Consider the following 15,266-nt stretch of genomic DNA (forward strand, 5'->3'; position numbering starts at 1 on the left):
TATCTATCTATCTATCTATCTATCTATCTATCTATCTATCTATCTATCTAATAAAATAAGATCAAGTCTCCCATGCTACAGCTTATTTCTATGTCTTCATATTTATCATTACGTCCTGACTGAGCGCAACGCATTCCTCTTCCCCCCCTTATTTATGTAATTCTCTATTTTACTTATTGTATGTGACCCTACCGCATCCAATCTTATTGTATCTCTGTTTTTCTGATATGCTGTTAGCTTAACTAAAAACATGTATTTCTTTAACTTTAACCAGCCATTCCTCTATCTTTGGAGTTGATTTTTGTTTCCAGTGACTGGCAAAGGTTGTTCTAGCCACAGTTATCATATGTAACACCATACAAAGTTGATCTTTAGCTAGATTAGGTACCAGATTTAACAAGAATATATTGGGTTTATATGGAATATCAACCTCCATTCCAACCGTCAACATTCATTTATACCTTTCAATCATATGGCAATTTTTTAAAAAAAAAAATTCTCCAGCATCACAGCCTAAAAGCAAACTGCCAGGATATCCTCACAGTTCTTCAACACTTTCATAAGTAGTGAGGCTGAAAATAGTCTAGAACAACCCTTTCTCTGCTAGGTCTTAGACTCAACTGCAGCCAAAGTGTACCCTTTGTGAGCGGGATGCAGCCCTACGGGTGTCAAGAGTTTGCATGACGCTCCTCTTGGCCATGCCAGATGTAAGCATGTCCAGGCTGGCAGAGGTGTAGTGTCGCCATTTGCAGCAAGGGGACCACCCCCATGGCTTAGAACAGTGCAAAGGCAGCAGAAGGAAACCAGGGAGGTGGAGTTTTACATGGCCCATTCTGGAGCAATAAGTAAGAGGGAAACTATGTATGAGGTAAGTTGTGTAACAACTTTTACTGCCCTTTTTGCAAAACAGGTTCTGTATAATGCAGGCGGCTTCTTAGCTAAAAACAGGGACACCTTGCCAGCGGACATTGTACTGTTGCTGCGATCTTCGGAAAACTATTTGACCAGACAGCTGGTAATCCACCCTCTAACAAAAACAGGTAATAGCATGTCACAGTGCTAGATCTGTCGGATTCAGTTTTGTTCACCTTAAATCAAAATTCAGAGCAAGAGATCAGCCAAGGTTCAGCATAAAAAAGCTCCTTTGCATTACTGAAAAGGTACGTCTTAACATTACTGATAACTGATGTGATAATTAATCATCCAATGATGATAATTAACCATCATTGAGAGCCAGCATGGTGTAGTAGTTAGGAGCGGTGGTTTGGAGCAGTGGACTGTAATCTGGAGAACCGGGTTTGATTCCCCACTCCTTCACATGAGCAGCGGATGCTAATCTGGTGAACCGGGTTGGTTTCCCCACTCCTACGCATGAAGTCAGCTGGGTGACCTTGGGCTAGTCACAGCTCCCTCCGAACTCTCTCAGCCGCTCCTACCTCACAAGGTGTCTGTTGTGGGGAAATGAAGGTGATTTTAAGCCGGTTTGATTCTTCCTTAAGTGGTAGAGAAAGTCGGCATATAAAAACCAACTCTTCTTCTTCATCATCCATAAAGTTTCCGCAGCCCAAACACTGATTGTTGTAAGTCCTTTATTAGAAAGTGGCACGCACAAGGTCTCACAAAAAGTCATAAATATACATAGGAGCACCCTGCACTATTGTTTTAGTGCACTGACATAAATATGCACTTGGTTCATGCTTGGATTCCTGGCAACTGTTCCCCTCTATCATTTCCGTTTCTTTAAAGCATCTCCGAGAAGCCCTTCAGTCCCATCAAAATCTTTGCCTGCCGTTCCCTTCGCTTACTGGTAACTCTAGCGTCCCCCTACCCGTCCTGTGTACCCTTTCCTTTTGTAAAGAACCATAATTGGTTCTGTATTGAGCCACGTTGGTGCTAGGAGATAGTAGAGTCTTTGTGACTAACACATAATTGCCAACACTGTTGTGATGTTTGGACCCAGCTGGCCGTTCTGTGTAAGCGGGGTGGCAAAGTCAGGTTTTCTCCTTCACACACTATGAAATGGCCCATTTTGACAGGGTGTTTTCTGTCTTCCTTTAGGTAATTTGGCACACAGTAAAAGCAAAACTGCAATAAACTACCAGATGTGGACTCCACAGAAATCCATCAGCCAAACTAAGGTAAGGGAGTGGCATGGCAGTTCTCTCACTGTTTTTAAAGTAGAGGAAGGAGAAGAAGAAGAGTCGGTTTTTATACCCCGCTTCTCTCTACCTTTAAGGAGTCTCAAAGCGGCTTACAATCACATTCCCCCTCCCCACAACAGACACCTTCTGAGGTAGGTGGGGCTGAGAGAGTTCAGAGAGAACTGGGACTGGCCCAAGGTCACCCAGAAGGCTTCATGTGTAAGAATGGGGAAACAAACCCGGTTTGCTAGATTAAATTCCATGCTCAAGTGGAGGAGTGGGGAATCAAACCCAGCTCTCCAGATTAGAGTCTGCCGCTCTTAACCACTGCACCACGCTGGCTATCTCAATATTGTTGTTGTTGCTACAGACAGTAAGCAAGTAACCCCTTCCTTGGTTTCTCTCCCTCTCTCTTATTTCTTTTCTACTTAGCTGGATATCTTTGTGTTGTGCAATTCGTATTCCTTCCGTGAGGTAAAAAAAGAACAACCCTACTTTTCCCTTCTTTCTGACTATAGTTTTATAACTACCTGAAGGAAAACAAAATTAATTCTTAACTGCCGTGATCCTGGCTCTCATTCTGAAGCACGCTTACTTGAGAGTAGGCACTGTTGAATTCAGTGACTCACTTTCAAGTAAGTAGGTTTTTGGTTGGTATGTTATTAAACAAATGAGAACATGCAAAAGGTTCGAATAGTGATGACAGTTCACGCACTGTTAAAAATAACCTCGAAACACAGTAATGTGGGAGGAAAAATTTGCAGGGTGTTTATTAATAGTCCTCCTGGCTATCTCCTGGCAAAACAGATGCCAAAAAGCTGCCTTTCCATACAGTACAGGTATCTGTATGTTCAGTTGTCAAACTGTGTTCAGTATGTGTGTTTGTGTGTGTCTGCATGTGTGTACAGTGTCGTACAGTATTGTAATGTGACTGGAGTAATGGTCTCTGATTTATTTTAGTTATTGCTCAGTAGTGTCTAGAGTTTAAAATAACTGTTGGTTTTTAAAAAAAAAGAATAATTTGTTGAGTTGTTGCAATAAGCTGTAACTCTAGAGATAAGAACCACGGTTTTCTTTCTTGATACATATAGAGTGAGCCAGAAGATACCACACATCACCCAAGAGAAACAACCAATATGAAAACACAGACAGTTGCTTCATATTTTAGAGTAAGACCTCAGATTGTATGTATAAATATTATGTATTGTATAGTAACCAGCTATTGTTCAAGTATGTGAGGGGCTGTCATATAGAGGATGATGCTGAGTTGTTTTCTGTTGCCCAGGAAGGCCAGACCAGAACCAATGGGTTGAAATTAAATCAGAAGAGTTTCCATCTAGACATTAGGGAGAATTTTCTAACAGAGCAGTTCCTCAGTGGAACAGGCTTCCTCGGGACGTGGTAAGCTCTCCTTCCCTGGAGGTTTTTAAGAAGAGGCTAGGTGGCCATCTGTCAGCAATGCTGATTCTGTGACCTTAGGCAGATCATGAGAGGGAGGGCATCTTGGCCATCTGGTCACTAGGGGTGTGGTGGGGGGAGGTAGTTGTGAATTTCCTGCATTGTGCAGGGGGTTGGACTTGATGACCCTGGTGGTCCCTTCCAACTCTATGATTCTGTGATTGTTTCTCCTCCCTCTCCTTTTATTTTTGCAAATGCTACCCTCCATCTTGTTAGGGATATATTTTACATAATATGCAAAATATGATATAGGTTTGTTTATAATATCTAATGTATGTAGGATTTGGTCTGGGAGTACGCAGCTTAGACAACATAATATGCCCCCCCACACATAGTAACTAAATAACCTCCACCTTCAGCCTGCAATACAATGGAAATAATTTTGTTAAGGAAACCATGCAGAAATCTAAAGATCTCATTTTGAATGGCTTCAAGAGCCTGCAAAGTATAATGTGAGGCTGCCAACCTCCAGGTGGGACCTGAAGATCTCCTGGAATCTCAACTGATCTACGGAGCTCAGTTCTCCTGGAGAAAAGAGAATGGCTGCTTTGATAGGTGGAGTCTATGGCATTTTACCTCACTGAGGTCCCTCCGGAAATCTCCCAAGAATTTCCCAACCCAGAGTTGGCCACCCTATAAACTAGCATTACTAGTTATTCTTATATTTCCTGAAACAGATTGTTTTAATTTCACACAATCAGAAGTCCTTTTTGAAAAGATTCTCTCATGCCAAATGCCCAGGAAATTTCATGTAGTCACTTAGCTTTTTTCCCCTCTGCTGAATTTGGGGGTTTTGCCCCTTTTCATTACGTTTTGTTCTCAGCTGGCCAATATTATTACATGGAAAACTCTTTATGATACAGTCAATAGATAGCTGGTTTCAGCCTGACAGCAGCTATACCAGGACTTATGGGCACCTACAGAAGACCTAGACAGGTCCATGAACTGTACAAAATGCAAGTAGATTTGAAATAATAGAGATTGCAAAGAGCTCGCTCACTTGCATGGAGGGTAGTATATCATTCAAATGTTTATTTCCGCATTTCCTTTCAGTATTCACTGATGGATTTATTATCTAAAATGGTGGTTGGCCAACCTCACTTTGTCCGTTGCATTAAGCCAAACAACGATCGACAGGCAAACAAGTATGACAAGGAGAAGGTATTGGTCCAGCTGCGCTACACTGGCATCCTTGAAACCGCACGAATTCGGAGACAGGGTTATTCTCATCGTATTCTCTTCGCTAACTTCATAAAACGGTATGAATTTGAAAAGGAAGACTTGGCAGTTGTTCTTTTGAAAACATCGCTTGATGTTCCAGTCTTAAGTGAATCAGCTTTTAAGATGGGAGAAAGCTTCTGAAAATATGCATGTGATGTTGTTCAGAGAAGCTCATGCTGTTCGGACACCTTGATTCATGCATACCACCCATACTGCAATGACCTTCCTATGGTGCTTTTTGTCATGCAAATGAATGGGAAACAAGTATGGGCTTCTTGTTCATGTAGTACCAATCCGTGGTTTGGTATTATGTCAACCAGTCCTGTATATTCAGAAAAACACACACAAGGAATCTCTAAGGTTTATACCATAACAGCGTAATGGTGTAGAATCACATGCTTGAATGCTGTCTCTCTTGTTATTTACTTACTGCCTGTGGAAATCTAGTGTCTAAAAGAAGATTTGGAGGCTAGCCTTCTGGTTGACTCTGGTGTGTTAGTTTTCTGTATACACAGTGTGTATTATATATTTTATATGGGAAGGATACAAACATGATACTCCCACCTACATTCTGAAGTGGTAGATCCCGGGACTTCCATAACGTGTGGCCTTTCTGAATAAGCTGATCAGCTCAAATACACATAGAAATTAAATATTTGGATGCTTTGTATCAATGTTTATTGTAGGGTGTTTATGTATGCAGCTGTGCTATGTGTCTTCGACGAGCCTCTAGCTTGGCGTTTAAATGTCACGCACACAAATCCGCAGCAGTTTTTAACAGCTTGAGCTGTTCTGGCAAAGAATTAAACTCAGATAAAAGTTAAAGTAGACAGTTGTCACTAAGTGCATTTTGTAAGTGCGGTACTTTGGTTTTGCCTCTTAGATATTATATCCTGTGTTATAAATCAAGTGAAAACCCTCCCGTAAGCCCTGAAACGTGTGCTGCCATCTTGGAAAAAGCCCAGCTTGATACCTGGATACTTGGGAAAACTAAGGTAGTATTATCTCACATGGGTTTCCAATCCATCAAGAATGTCTTCTATTCCAATCCCATTGAAGTTTAATGGGATAAATTAGTGAACTGATTATTCTTTGTGTGTGTGTAAAGTGCCGTCAAGTCGCAGCCGACTTATGGCGACCTCTTATGGGGTTTTCAAAGCAAGAGACCAACAGAGGTGGTTTGCCAGTGCCTTCCTCTGCATAGCAACCCTGGAATTCCTTGGTGGTCTCCCATCTCAGTACTATCCAGGGCTGACCCTGCTTATTTTCCGAGATCTGACAAGATCAAGCTACACCATGCTGCCCTCCCTCTCACTGATAATTCTAGAGGATTGCAAAAGGGTACTTAGCAAAGTATGCTCTTTGTCAATGCAGAGTTGCTACGTCTTCCATTGGGTAGTGCTCAAATGCCCCCCTAACTCTTTATTCACTTCGTAGATCGTTCCCTAATCTCACTACTATCAAACTACTACCAAGGCCCTTGCCCATCTCTTACACTGGTGACTGTCTTGTTCACTGTGTTTTGAATGGATATGTTTCTGGTATAGGAGAAGGTGCCTTGGTCTGATCCAGCAAGGATGTTCTTATGAAGATGGGAGATCCTTGCAAAGTTCTTGCCCTGGATCTCATCCCATAACATGTCATCTTATACTCGTCTTTATAACTGAATGGATGAAAAGTAGATAAATCCAAAGTCGCAGATAATGTTGGAGATCAAAGCAATAATTGAGTCCAAATTCTTTGACCTCAGCTACAACCATATTACTGGATGCATCCATCCATCCAAATAGGGAACAATCACAATTTGTCATTGCTTCCTTACTGCAAACTGATTCAAGGTTGATATTTTGTTGAAGCAGACATTTTTTACTTGGTTAAAGAGTCACCTGACCTTTTCAAGAGGCACTTCATCCTCCTTGGAATTTTTCTTCTTGTGTTCCCCAGTGGTTTTGCTCTGGTATGATAACTCAAAAGAGATGCATTGGATAGGGACTGACAGAGACATGGGGATATATTTTCCTAGAGGCCAAATGGCCATTACTGAGACAGATGTTTCCTTTGTCACTATAGGGAATCTGGTACTGAAGACATAGTATACAGTTCACCTGATTACATATTTTCTATATTTTAAAAGGTGTTCCTCAAATACTACCATGTAGAGCAGCTAAATTTAATGCGGAAGGAGACAATCAACAGGATTGTTCTGATTCAAGCATATGTCAGAGGGTGGCTTGGTTCGAAGAGATACAAAAAGCTAAAGGAGAAAAGAGAAGAAAGTGCAGTCAAAATACAAACAGGTAAATGTTTAACTTGATATATATAACTGTATACAAGTATGGCTTGTTGCTCACATCCGTGTGGAATAAGACCAACAGGGTAAGAACAACCCTTAGTGTCAAGACCTGAGCGGATGGCCTGGGAGGTATCTAGTGAGGATCCAGCCTGCGAATCATTATCCTGCTATGACCAAATGAAGGAACTACACAGAAATCAGCCACCGGAGGCAAAGAACATTTCTTAGACCAGCAGGCCAGAAAGTCAGTAAGAGGCGATGTGGTGTAATGGTTAGAATGTTGGCCTAGGATCTAAGAGAACTGGGTTTGAATGGGTGGCTTACAAAGCTTCCTCCGGCCAGTCATTCTCTCTCAGCCTAGCCTACCTCAGCCTAGCCTACCTCACAGCATTTTGAGGAGAATGAAGTGAAAGAATGTGGAACCACGTAAGCTACCCTGAGCACATTGGAGGAGGAGGAAGAAGAAGAGTTGGTTTTTGTATGCCGATTTTCTCTACCTTTTAAGGAGAATCAAACTGGCTTAGATCCTGGGGGAGGGGGGATGGTTGAAAATATTGGGGACACGCCCACCACCCAAAGCCTATTTCCAGCATTGTGGCTGAGCTTCCTGGCTTGGGGAGGGGCTGTGGTTCAGTGGTAGAGCAATCAATAACTTTAATACAATCCAAGACCAGCAGATAAAAATATATACATAGTAACAGGATAACGACTATATACACCAGTGGTAGAGCATCTGCAGAAGGTCCCAGGTTCAATCCACAGCATCTCCAATAAGGATTAGGTCGTAGGCAATGTGAAAGACCTCTGCCTGAGACCCAGGAGATCTGCTGCCGGCCTGAGTAGACAATACTGACTTTGATGGACCAACGGTCTGTTTCAGTGTAAGGCAGCTTCATGTGTTCATATGTTCAATCTCCTTCCCTTCCTCTCCCCACAACAGACACCTTGTGAGGTAGGTGAGGCTGAGAGAGTTCGGAGAGAGCTGTGACTAGCCCAATGTCAACCAGCATTCTTTATGGAGGAGTGGGGAATCGAACCCGGTTCGCCAGATTAGAATCCACCATTGTTAACCACTATACCATGAAGGAAAGATGGGATAAAGAATGTGTTAGATGCTTTCCATGAGTTTGCCACCAAGTGTATGCTATACAGATAGCTGCAGCCAACCTTTGTTCCCACATGAAATCCGTACTTGCATTTACATTTACACTGTACATTTTTAATGAATAGAAATAAAACATCTTCTGTACACAACTAAAAATCTGAAGGGGGGGAACCCTATTTTACCGTTCTTGAAGCCGTTCTTGGTATTTGAACCTGATATGTTGAACCAGGTGTGCTCTCTTGCCACAAGCAAAAGACCCTCGTGTAACAACTCACTCCTCCTTCCAAAGGGCATGCCTGCTGTAATTTTTCTCCCCCTGTCCGGAATAGATACATAACAGTAGCTTAGAAATAAAATTAGCAAGAGCTTACAAAGTTTCACCATCTGTCTTTAGCTTACAGGGGTTATGCTGCTCGTAAAGACTATACCCATGCAGTGAATGAATCGAAAATGGAAATGCGTGTTACCAGACTTCAGGCTGGTAAGAATTGATGTTTTTAATTCACTATAGTTTTTTCTTTTTTGCGCAGTCAATATGTGTAGCAACCTGTCTAGATCGGAGGGGAGATAACTGCAGCCTCTGATTCGGTTTATTGTGTTCCTCCTATAGACTGGAAATGCCTACAGTGTTTTTGTCCTGCTCGCCTTTCTTTTTTGTTTTGTGTTCTAACTCTGTGTCATTGAGATGTGCTTGGGGCCAGGGCCGGGGGAGGGTGGAGAGAATGTCCCAATGAAAGGAAGAGAGCTGAAGCAGTGGATCCTGAGAGCAAAAGGTTTCCAGTTGGGAGATCGACCCAATGCCCCCAGTAAGGGGATTGAATCCAGTGATCTTTGGGCACACGTTCCACCAAAGTTCAAATCCCCCCCCCCCATGGAAGCATGTCGGATGACCTAGAGGCAGTCACACACCCTTGGCCTAATCTACGTCACAGGATTGTTATGAGGGTAAAGTGAAGGGGAGGAGAACCATGTAAACCACTTTGGGTCCCCACTGGGGAGAAAGGTGGGGTATAAATTAATAAACAAGATTGTGGATCTTTCTGTGGTTCTCCTTCCCCCAGCAGTCCTTCCCAACCCTGAGGAAGTTGATTCCCAGAATGGCAGGACCCGTGTGGACTAATTACCATGTGGTTTGAGAAGGAGGAAGGGTGATCTTCTCCTTCTGCCATCAGCACGGCTCCCCTGACGGAAGAGGCAAGAGGGTTGATCACATCCTCTTCTGCCTCTTCATCACAACCCCCAACCCATGTGGTTATTGGGCCACAAGGCTCCCATGAACATGGAAATCAAATTTTTCAGGGCTGAAAAGGTCTGCTTGGGGAGGCGGGGGAACAAAGGAAAGGAAAGATCCTCATCCCTTGGTAACTTCAGCTGACAGATCATTGGATTCAGACTAGGAGGACGGCCCTTTGCCATACCGTGGACTTGGTCAACTCCCCACCTACACGAACCACCAACCCTGGTAATAGGTGGGGCAAACAATTCCTATTTTGTGGAGAAGTACGTCAGAAGACCTTCAAAGATAAAGGAGATCTTCATTTCCCTAGACAGGAGAAGTTCTTACACAACTGGATTACAGAAAAGGGGCACAAACCCACATGCTTCTTTGATTGTGTGAATTCAGCATAAATTTGTGCTGTGGCTATTTGACATTGTTCCGTGAAAGACAGTTGTGAAAGCTGTATTCTTCTTGTCATTTGTCAGTTGGAAGAGGATACTTAATCAGAAAGAAAGTTAAAGAAATAAAGGATGCAAGTAACAAGGCTGCAACGACAATCCAAACACATTACAGGGGGTTCAAGGAGAGGAAGAGCTTCAAGAGGAAAAGGTGTTGTTTGTTTTCTTTCATTAAAGTTCCATTAAAGTGGGTCATTCCACTGGCTCAGAACCTACATCAGTGCAACCCAATCCTGTCCAGGCTTTCTCACAAGCAGGTTCCGCTGGTTTCAGTGGGACTTGTTCCTTCTTTACAACTAACCAGGAGATCAAGAAATATATTAAAGTCTTGAAGCCAAGAAGTGGGGCCCCACAATTTTTTTCAGACTCAATATTTTCCACTCAGGCTTCCTGATTGGTTCTAAGTCATGTGTAGGCATCCTACCTCAGTCCGGCTACTAGTCTACTTAACTGTCAATAAGTCAGCATGGTATAGTTAAGAGCAGAGTTAAGACTCTAATCTGGGAAACCGGGGTTGATTCCCCACTCCTACACATGAGTGGTGGACTCTGATCTGAAGAACTGGGTTCGATTCCCCACTCCTCCACATGAAGCCTGCTGGGTGGCAGTTCTTTCCAAACTCTCTGTCCCACCTACCTCGCAAGGTACCTGTTGTGGGGAGGGAAGGCAATTGTAAACCACTTTGAGACTCCTTACAGTAGAGAAAAGTGGGGCATTAAAACCAACTCTTCTTTGACTCTTCTAAACAGCAGTGGGAGAACATACTCATGACCACAGGGAGCAAATACTGAGAGTGTACATAAATATCTAAGTAGTAAGTCTCAATTCACATTATTTTCTTTTAACTATGAGCCAGCGTGGTGTAGTGGTTAAGAGCAGTGGGCTCTGATCTGGGTTTGGAGCGGTGGGCTCTGATCTGGAGAACCGAGTTTGACTCCCCACTCCTCCACATGAGCGGCAGAGGCTAATCTGGTGAAATGGATTTGTTTCCCCACTCCTACACTTGAAGCCAGCTGGGTGCCCTTGGGCTAGTCACAGCTCTCTCAGCCCCACCTACCACACAGGGTGTCTGTTGTGGGGAGGGGAAGGGAAGGTGATTGTAAGCCCGTTTGAGTGGGAGAGAAAGTCAGCCTATAAAAACCAACTCTTCTTCTTTTTAACACTGGAGGCAGCAACAGCATATCAGAAAAATAGAGATACAATAAGTTTAGATGAGTTATGGTCATAAACTATAAATAAAATAGAGAATTTTATAAATAAGGGCGAGAAAGGGGAATGTGTTGTACTCAGTCAGGATGGAATGATGAATATGAAGACAAAGAAATAAGCTGTAACATAGGAATCCTGCTTTTATCTTATCGTGTATATAGATATACTGTATTTTAAATCATGAAGATTGTCTTTCTTTTTTTCTGCTTCTTTCAGTTGCTGTTATTATTTATTGTTATTATCCAATAAATTTTAATTCTTTAAAAAATAACAACACTGGAGGCAGCAACGGCAGCTGCTGTGAAAAAGCCCTGTAATCATGCAGTAATTCAACATGCTGATGTGAAATGGACACATCCAAATTCATTTGGACACATGCTAACAGCTCCTCTCTGCTCACCTGTAGCGAGCAGGACATGAGCTGAACCAGTCAGTGCTCAGGCACACCTAGCTGTAATGTGTCTGTGACAGGTAGAGCACCCAAATATGCTGATGGTACTACATCAGCAATAACTTAGCTTGTACACCGACACATCAAGTAGCTCAGCTTGATTTGAAGAGGGCTTCACTGGCTCGAGCTCTTTATGAGAAAAGCGACCTGCCTCTCCAACAATCTGAAACAGCTTATCTTTGGAATACTGAATTAATGCTATACTCAAAAAAGTGTATCTTCATTTTTCAGGTCCCTTTTATTGCTGTGATACTGGGGTTTGTTTTGTTTTTTAAATTTATCATATTGACATTTTAATATATAAACATTGCCCTGGGTGATGCCATAAGGTTGCAATATCTGTTGTAATATCACCTACATATAATGTGTCTGTTCCAGGGAATCATTTCTCAAGAAAGAAAAGGCTGAAATTGCAGCTGCTGTGAGTGAAATGGATCAAGATGAACCAGAACCAGAGGCTGAAGTGGGCATAGCTGTTGAGCAGATTTTTCCAGAGGCTGAGGGCAATACAACTATTCATCAGAGCTCTTCTGCAGAGGTTGAGGGCAATACAACTATTCATCAGAGCTCTTCTCCGGAGGTTGAGGGCAGCTCAGTTGTCGAGCAGAGCTCTTCTTCTCAACCTGAAGAGGAAGCTGCTATTATCCTTCAGAGTAACTACCGGGGTTACAGAGAACGTAAAAAGGTGAAGGAGCAGTGTGAGACAAAGGCAGAGCAACAGCCGCCCTCAAAGCCAAGCCTCAAAGAAGCCAAAAAGAGCGTTCAGAATACAGTACAGGATGCAGAAGCTGGCACAGATCAAACTGATGTTGCTGCATCTCGTGTTCCAAGCATCTCCCGTGATAACTTGCGCAAGAAGGCACCAGCAGAAGACAAAGAGATGCTTCCTCCAGCAGGAAAGTCATCAATGAAACAAAAGCCTCCAGGAGAGCTTTCAGAGGAAGATAAAAACCAGGTCGATTCAAGTCACATGCCTCAGAAAGCATCCATCAAAAAGGCGAGCGAACCGGGCCAACAGATACCTCTGGAGATAAGTGGCACAGATGAGAAAAGCCATGCTTCCATTGTTACCCAAGACAGCTGCCCGGAAACAGGGTCTCTGAAACACGGCAGGGCAATTCCCTGTGAAAATAAAGGCAGTGTAAGGAAAGGCTCCGTGAGGGGCTCTCAGAAACACACTGAAGCCAGCAAGCAAAGCTCGGCAGACAAAGAGAAGGCAGCATTAGTCATTCAGAGTAATTATCGAGGGTACCGGAAAAGAGGGCAGCTCAAAAGAGAAGGGAAATTGCCTTGTGGAAACCAGGAGGGGGAAAGTGGAGGGCACAGTCAGAATCTTGGCTCTAAAGCCGTGAAAGAGAGGCGAAGCTCCGGTGCTCACTCTGAAGACCATAAGAATATTTTAAAAGATGGTGCCGAGAAAGAGAAGTCTGATTTGGCAGCCTTCTCAAGACAGGTAAGAATCATAGAGAGGACGGTGTCTTTTCTTTATGTAACTCTATGGTTTTGGCTCCCGGTGGGTTTTGGCAGGGAAATGGTTTAGGTCCCTGAGGAAGGAGCCATAGGTGGTTGGAGAGGAGAATGCTGAGGTGAAAGGGACAGGAAAGATACCTGAGGAGAAGCAGGTATTTTCTGTGCAGAGAATGGCACGAGCAGCATAAAAGAGAGCTTGTCGCCTCTGGAGATCTATATCAGCAACACCACAAAAAGCCATCCAACCTGGAGGAACGGCTATGGGAAAAGCTTGGAAGGCCAGAGAGAGAAGAAGGCTTTGTCACCTCTCTGGTTTTAGCTTTAATTGTAATGCCGAAGTTTGGAGTTTTGATACATATTTTTCCTGCTTCGTTTCCTACCCCTCTCTGCTAAGTAACTTCTGTTTATATTTTAAGTACCTATTCGTTCAGGGTAAAAGTTAACCAGAGAGTCTGGGAATTTGTTTTAAAATACACATTTTCTTTTCATTTTCCGATAGCTCTCTCCCTGGGTAGGAGAAGCAAAAGCTAGTAGGCTGAAGGCACTGCTGTTTTCTCCCCCTCACCCCCACTCCTTCCATTAACCAGCCCTGGCTCCAGACTTTCTTCCCTCAGCTGGGGTTGATGGGAGAAAGTGTCGTTCCGTTGCTTGAGCAGGGCTGAGTTCAGTGCATTAGATGACAGCTCACTGAAAATTAATCCTCTGCATTGCAGAGTTGTAGAAGATATTGTTGGGGGGGGGGGAAACTAAGACTTTGTATGTGTCATCAGAGAGGTGGTTCAGCATAAGAGTTCCAGGTTTTAATACCTTTAAATCTGAAAGCAGACAGCTCCCTTTTCTTTGCTGGTACAGTTTATCACAGTCAGATGTGAGCTGTTGAGTTCTGACTGTTCTTAGGACAACTATTCAGGAATGGTTTTCTCGATGGTTTTGTTTTCTTGGAAAGTAAAATGAACAGGGGCTGATTTCTATCAGGACCATAGTGAAAGGAGCGAGTTTTTTTCTTCTGAAGTGACTCACAATAAAAATGCAATCAAAATGCAGTTAAAAATACAGTTTAAGTATATAAACAACAAGAAGAAGAGTTGGTTTTTATACCCCACTTTTTTCTACCGTAAGGAGTCCTAAAGTGGCTTACAATCACCATCCCTTCCCCCCCACACACACACACACAACAGGCACCTTGTGAGGTAGTTGGGGCTGAGAGAGTTCTGAGAGAACTGTGACTGGACCATGGTCACCCAGCAGGTTCTCCAGGTTAGAGTCCGCCACTCAAGAATAACTAATTGCATCTTGGGCCAGTCTGAATCCAGTGAGCCAGCTTGTCCAGTGCCACATGGCATAAGCCACAGGCTAACAGCTGAAAGCCCTTTGGCTCTTGCTCTTCAGCATGTGCCTTGGCCATGCCCAAGGTTCATACCGGAAACAGGAAGGGCAAACAGAAGCACGTGTTGAAGATGGCTGCAGTGTCCCTCCATTCACAGAACTTGTGACATCACACGTAATCGAGCCTTTAGTCTCACTGACGTTCAAAATACCTTCAGTGGCATCAAACGGGAGTAATTCCGAGCAGGCTGGCTTCACTGGGGCATGAACACGAATGTAAAGGCACATCTGTTCACCAGTTTTGCACATCTGGTTGAATGCTGTTGCATTCCTCCGTTCACTGCAGATTACAAGTTTGTGTTACTTCTCTGCCAGCTCCTAGTCATGCAGAGGAGTGACGCAGAGGTTGATTCACCCTCTGTGGTGGGGATTCAGTATGCTGAAATAGCACGGTCTGTCTCAGGCATTAGGGCAGGCCTGAATGTTATAGGTACCATCTCAATGTTTCTTTAAGACATTCCGTTTGATGATACTTTTCTATCGGAGCGGGGCTGGCATAGTGACTAAAATATTATCACTTGGTTTGGAGAGATCTGGGTTCAAATTCCATCTAAATCTTAAAAGTTAATTTGTCTCACTACTATGCTATCTCTTCACCTAGCCTACCTCGCACAGTTGTTGTGAGGATAAACATTTTGAAGGAAGGGTAGACCAGAACTGTGATAAACACCAATTATGCGATAGGCCTGTTTTGTACGAAAACAGTACGCTCTTCGCAGCTGAGGGAATGTTATTTGAGCCATCACAGACATTTGACCTGCTTTGAAGGAAATAATCCCCAAATGGCGGTGAATCTTTGTTTCCATTGTTGACTGTGAGATAATAGCCAGATTTCTATGGGTGAACAGGCGAACT

At 43.3% G+C, this 15,266-nt stretch overlaps 1 protein-coding gene across 1 annotated transcript in view; it reads left to right on the forward strand.

Moving 5' to 3' along the window:
* MYO3A (myosin IIIA) overlaps positions 1–15,266 on the forward strand; it is a 104,562-nt gene that overhangs the window by 65,197 nt on the left and 24,099 nt on the right. Inside the window, exons 21-31 of the mRNA XM_056856986.1 lie at positions 911–1,040; positions 2,059–2,138; positions 2,574–2,615; positions 3,233–3,310; positions 4,653–4,858; positions 5,704–5,815; positions 6,955–7,117; positions 8,613–8,699; positions 9,923–10,046; positions 11,934–12,093; positions 12,136–13,008. Of these exons, the coding sequence (XP_056712964.1) occupies positions 911–1,040; positions 2,059–2,138; positions 2,574–2,615; positions 3,233–3,310; positions 4,653–4,858; positions 5,704–5,815; positions 6,955–7,117; positions 8,613–8,699; positions 9,923–10,046; positions 11,934–12,093; positions 12,136–13,008 (2,055 nt within the window). The remainder of the gene's footprint in view (positions 1–910; positions 1,041–2,058; positions 2,139–2,573; positions 2,616–3,232; positions 3,311–4,652; positions 4,859–5,703; positions 5,816–6,954; positions 7,118–8,612; positions 8,700–9,922; positions 10,047–11,933; positions 12,094–12,135; positions 13,009–15,266) is intronic.

The sequence above is a fragment of the Euleptes europaea genome, chromosome 11, assembly GCF_029931775.1.
Source record: "Euleptes europaea isolate rEulEur1 chromosome 11, rEulEur1.hap1, whole genome shotgun sequence".
Lineage (NCBI taxonomy): Eukaryota > Metazoa > Chordata > Lepidosauria > Squamata > Sphaerodactylidae > Euleptes > Euleptes europaea.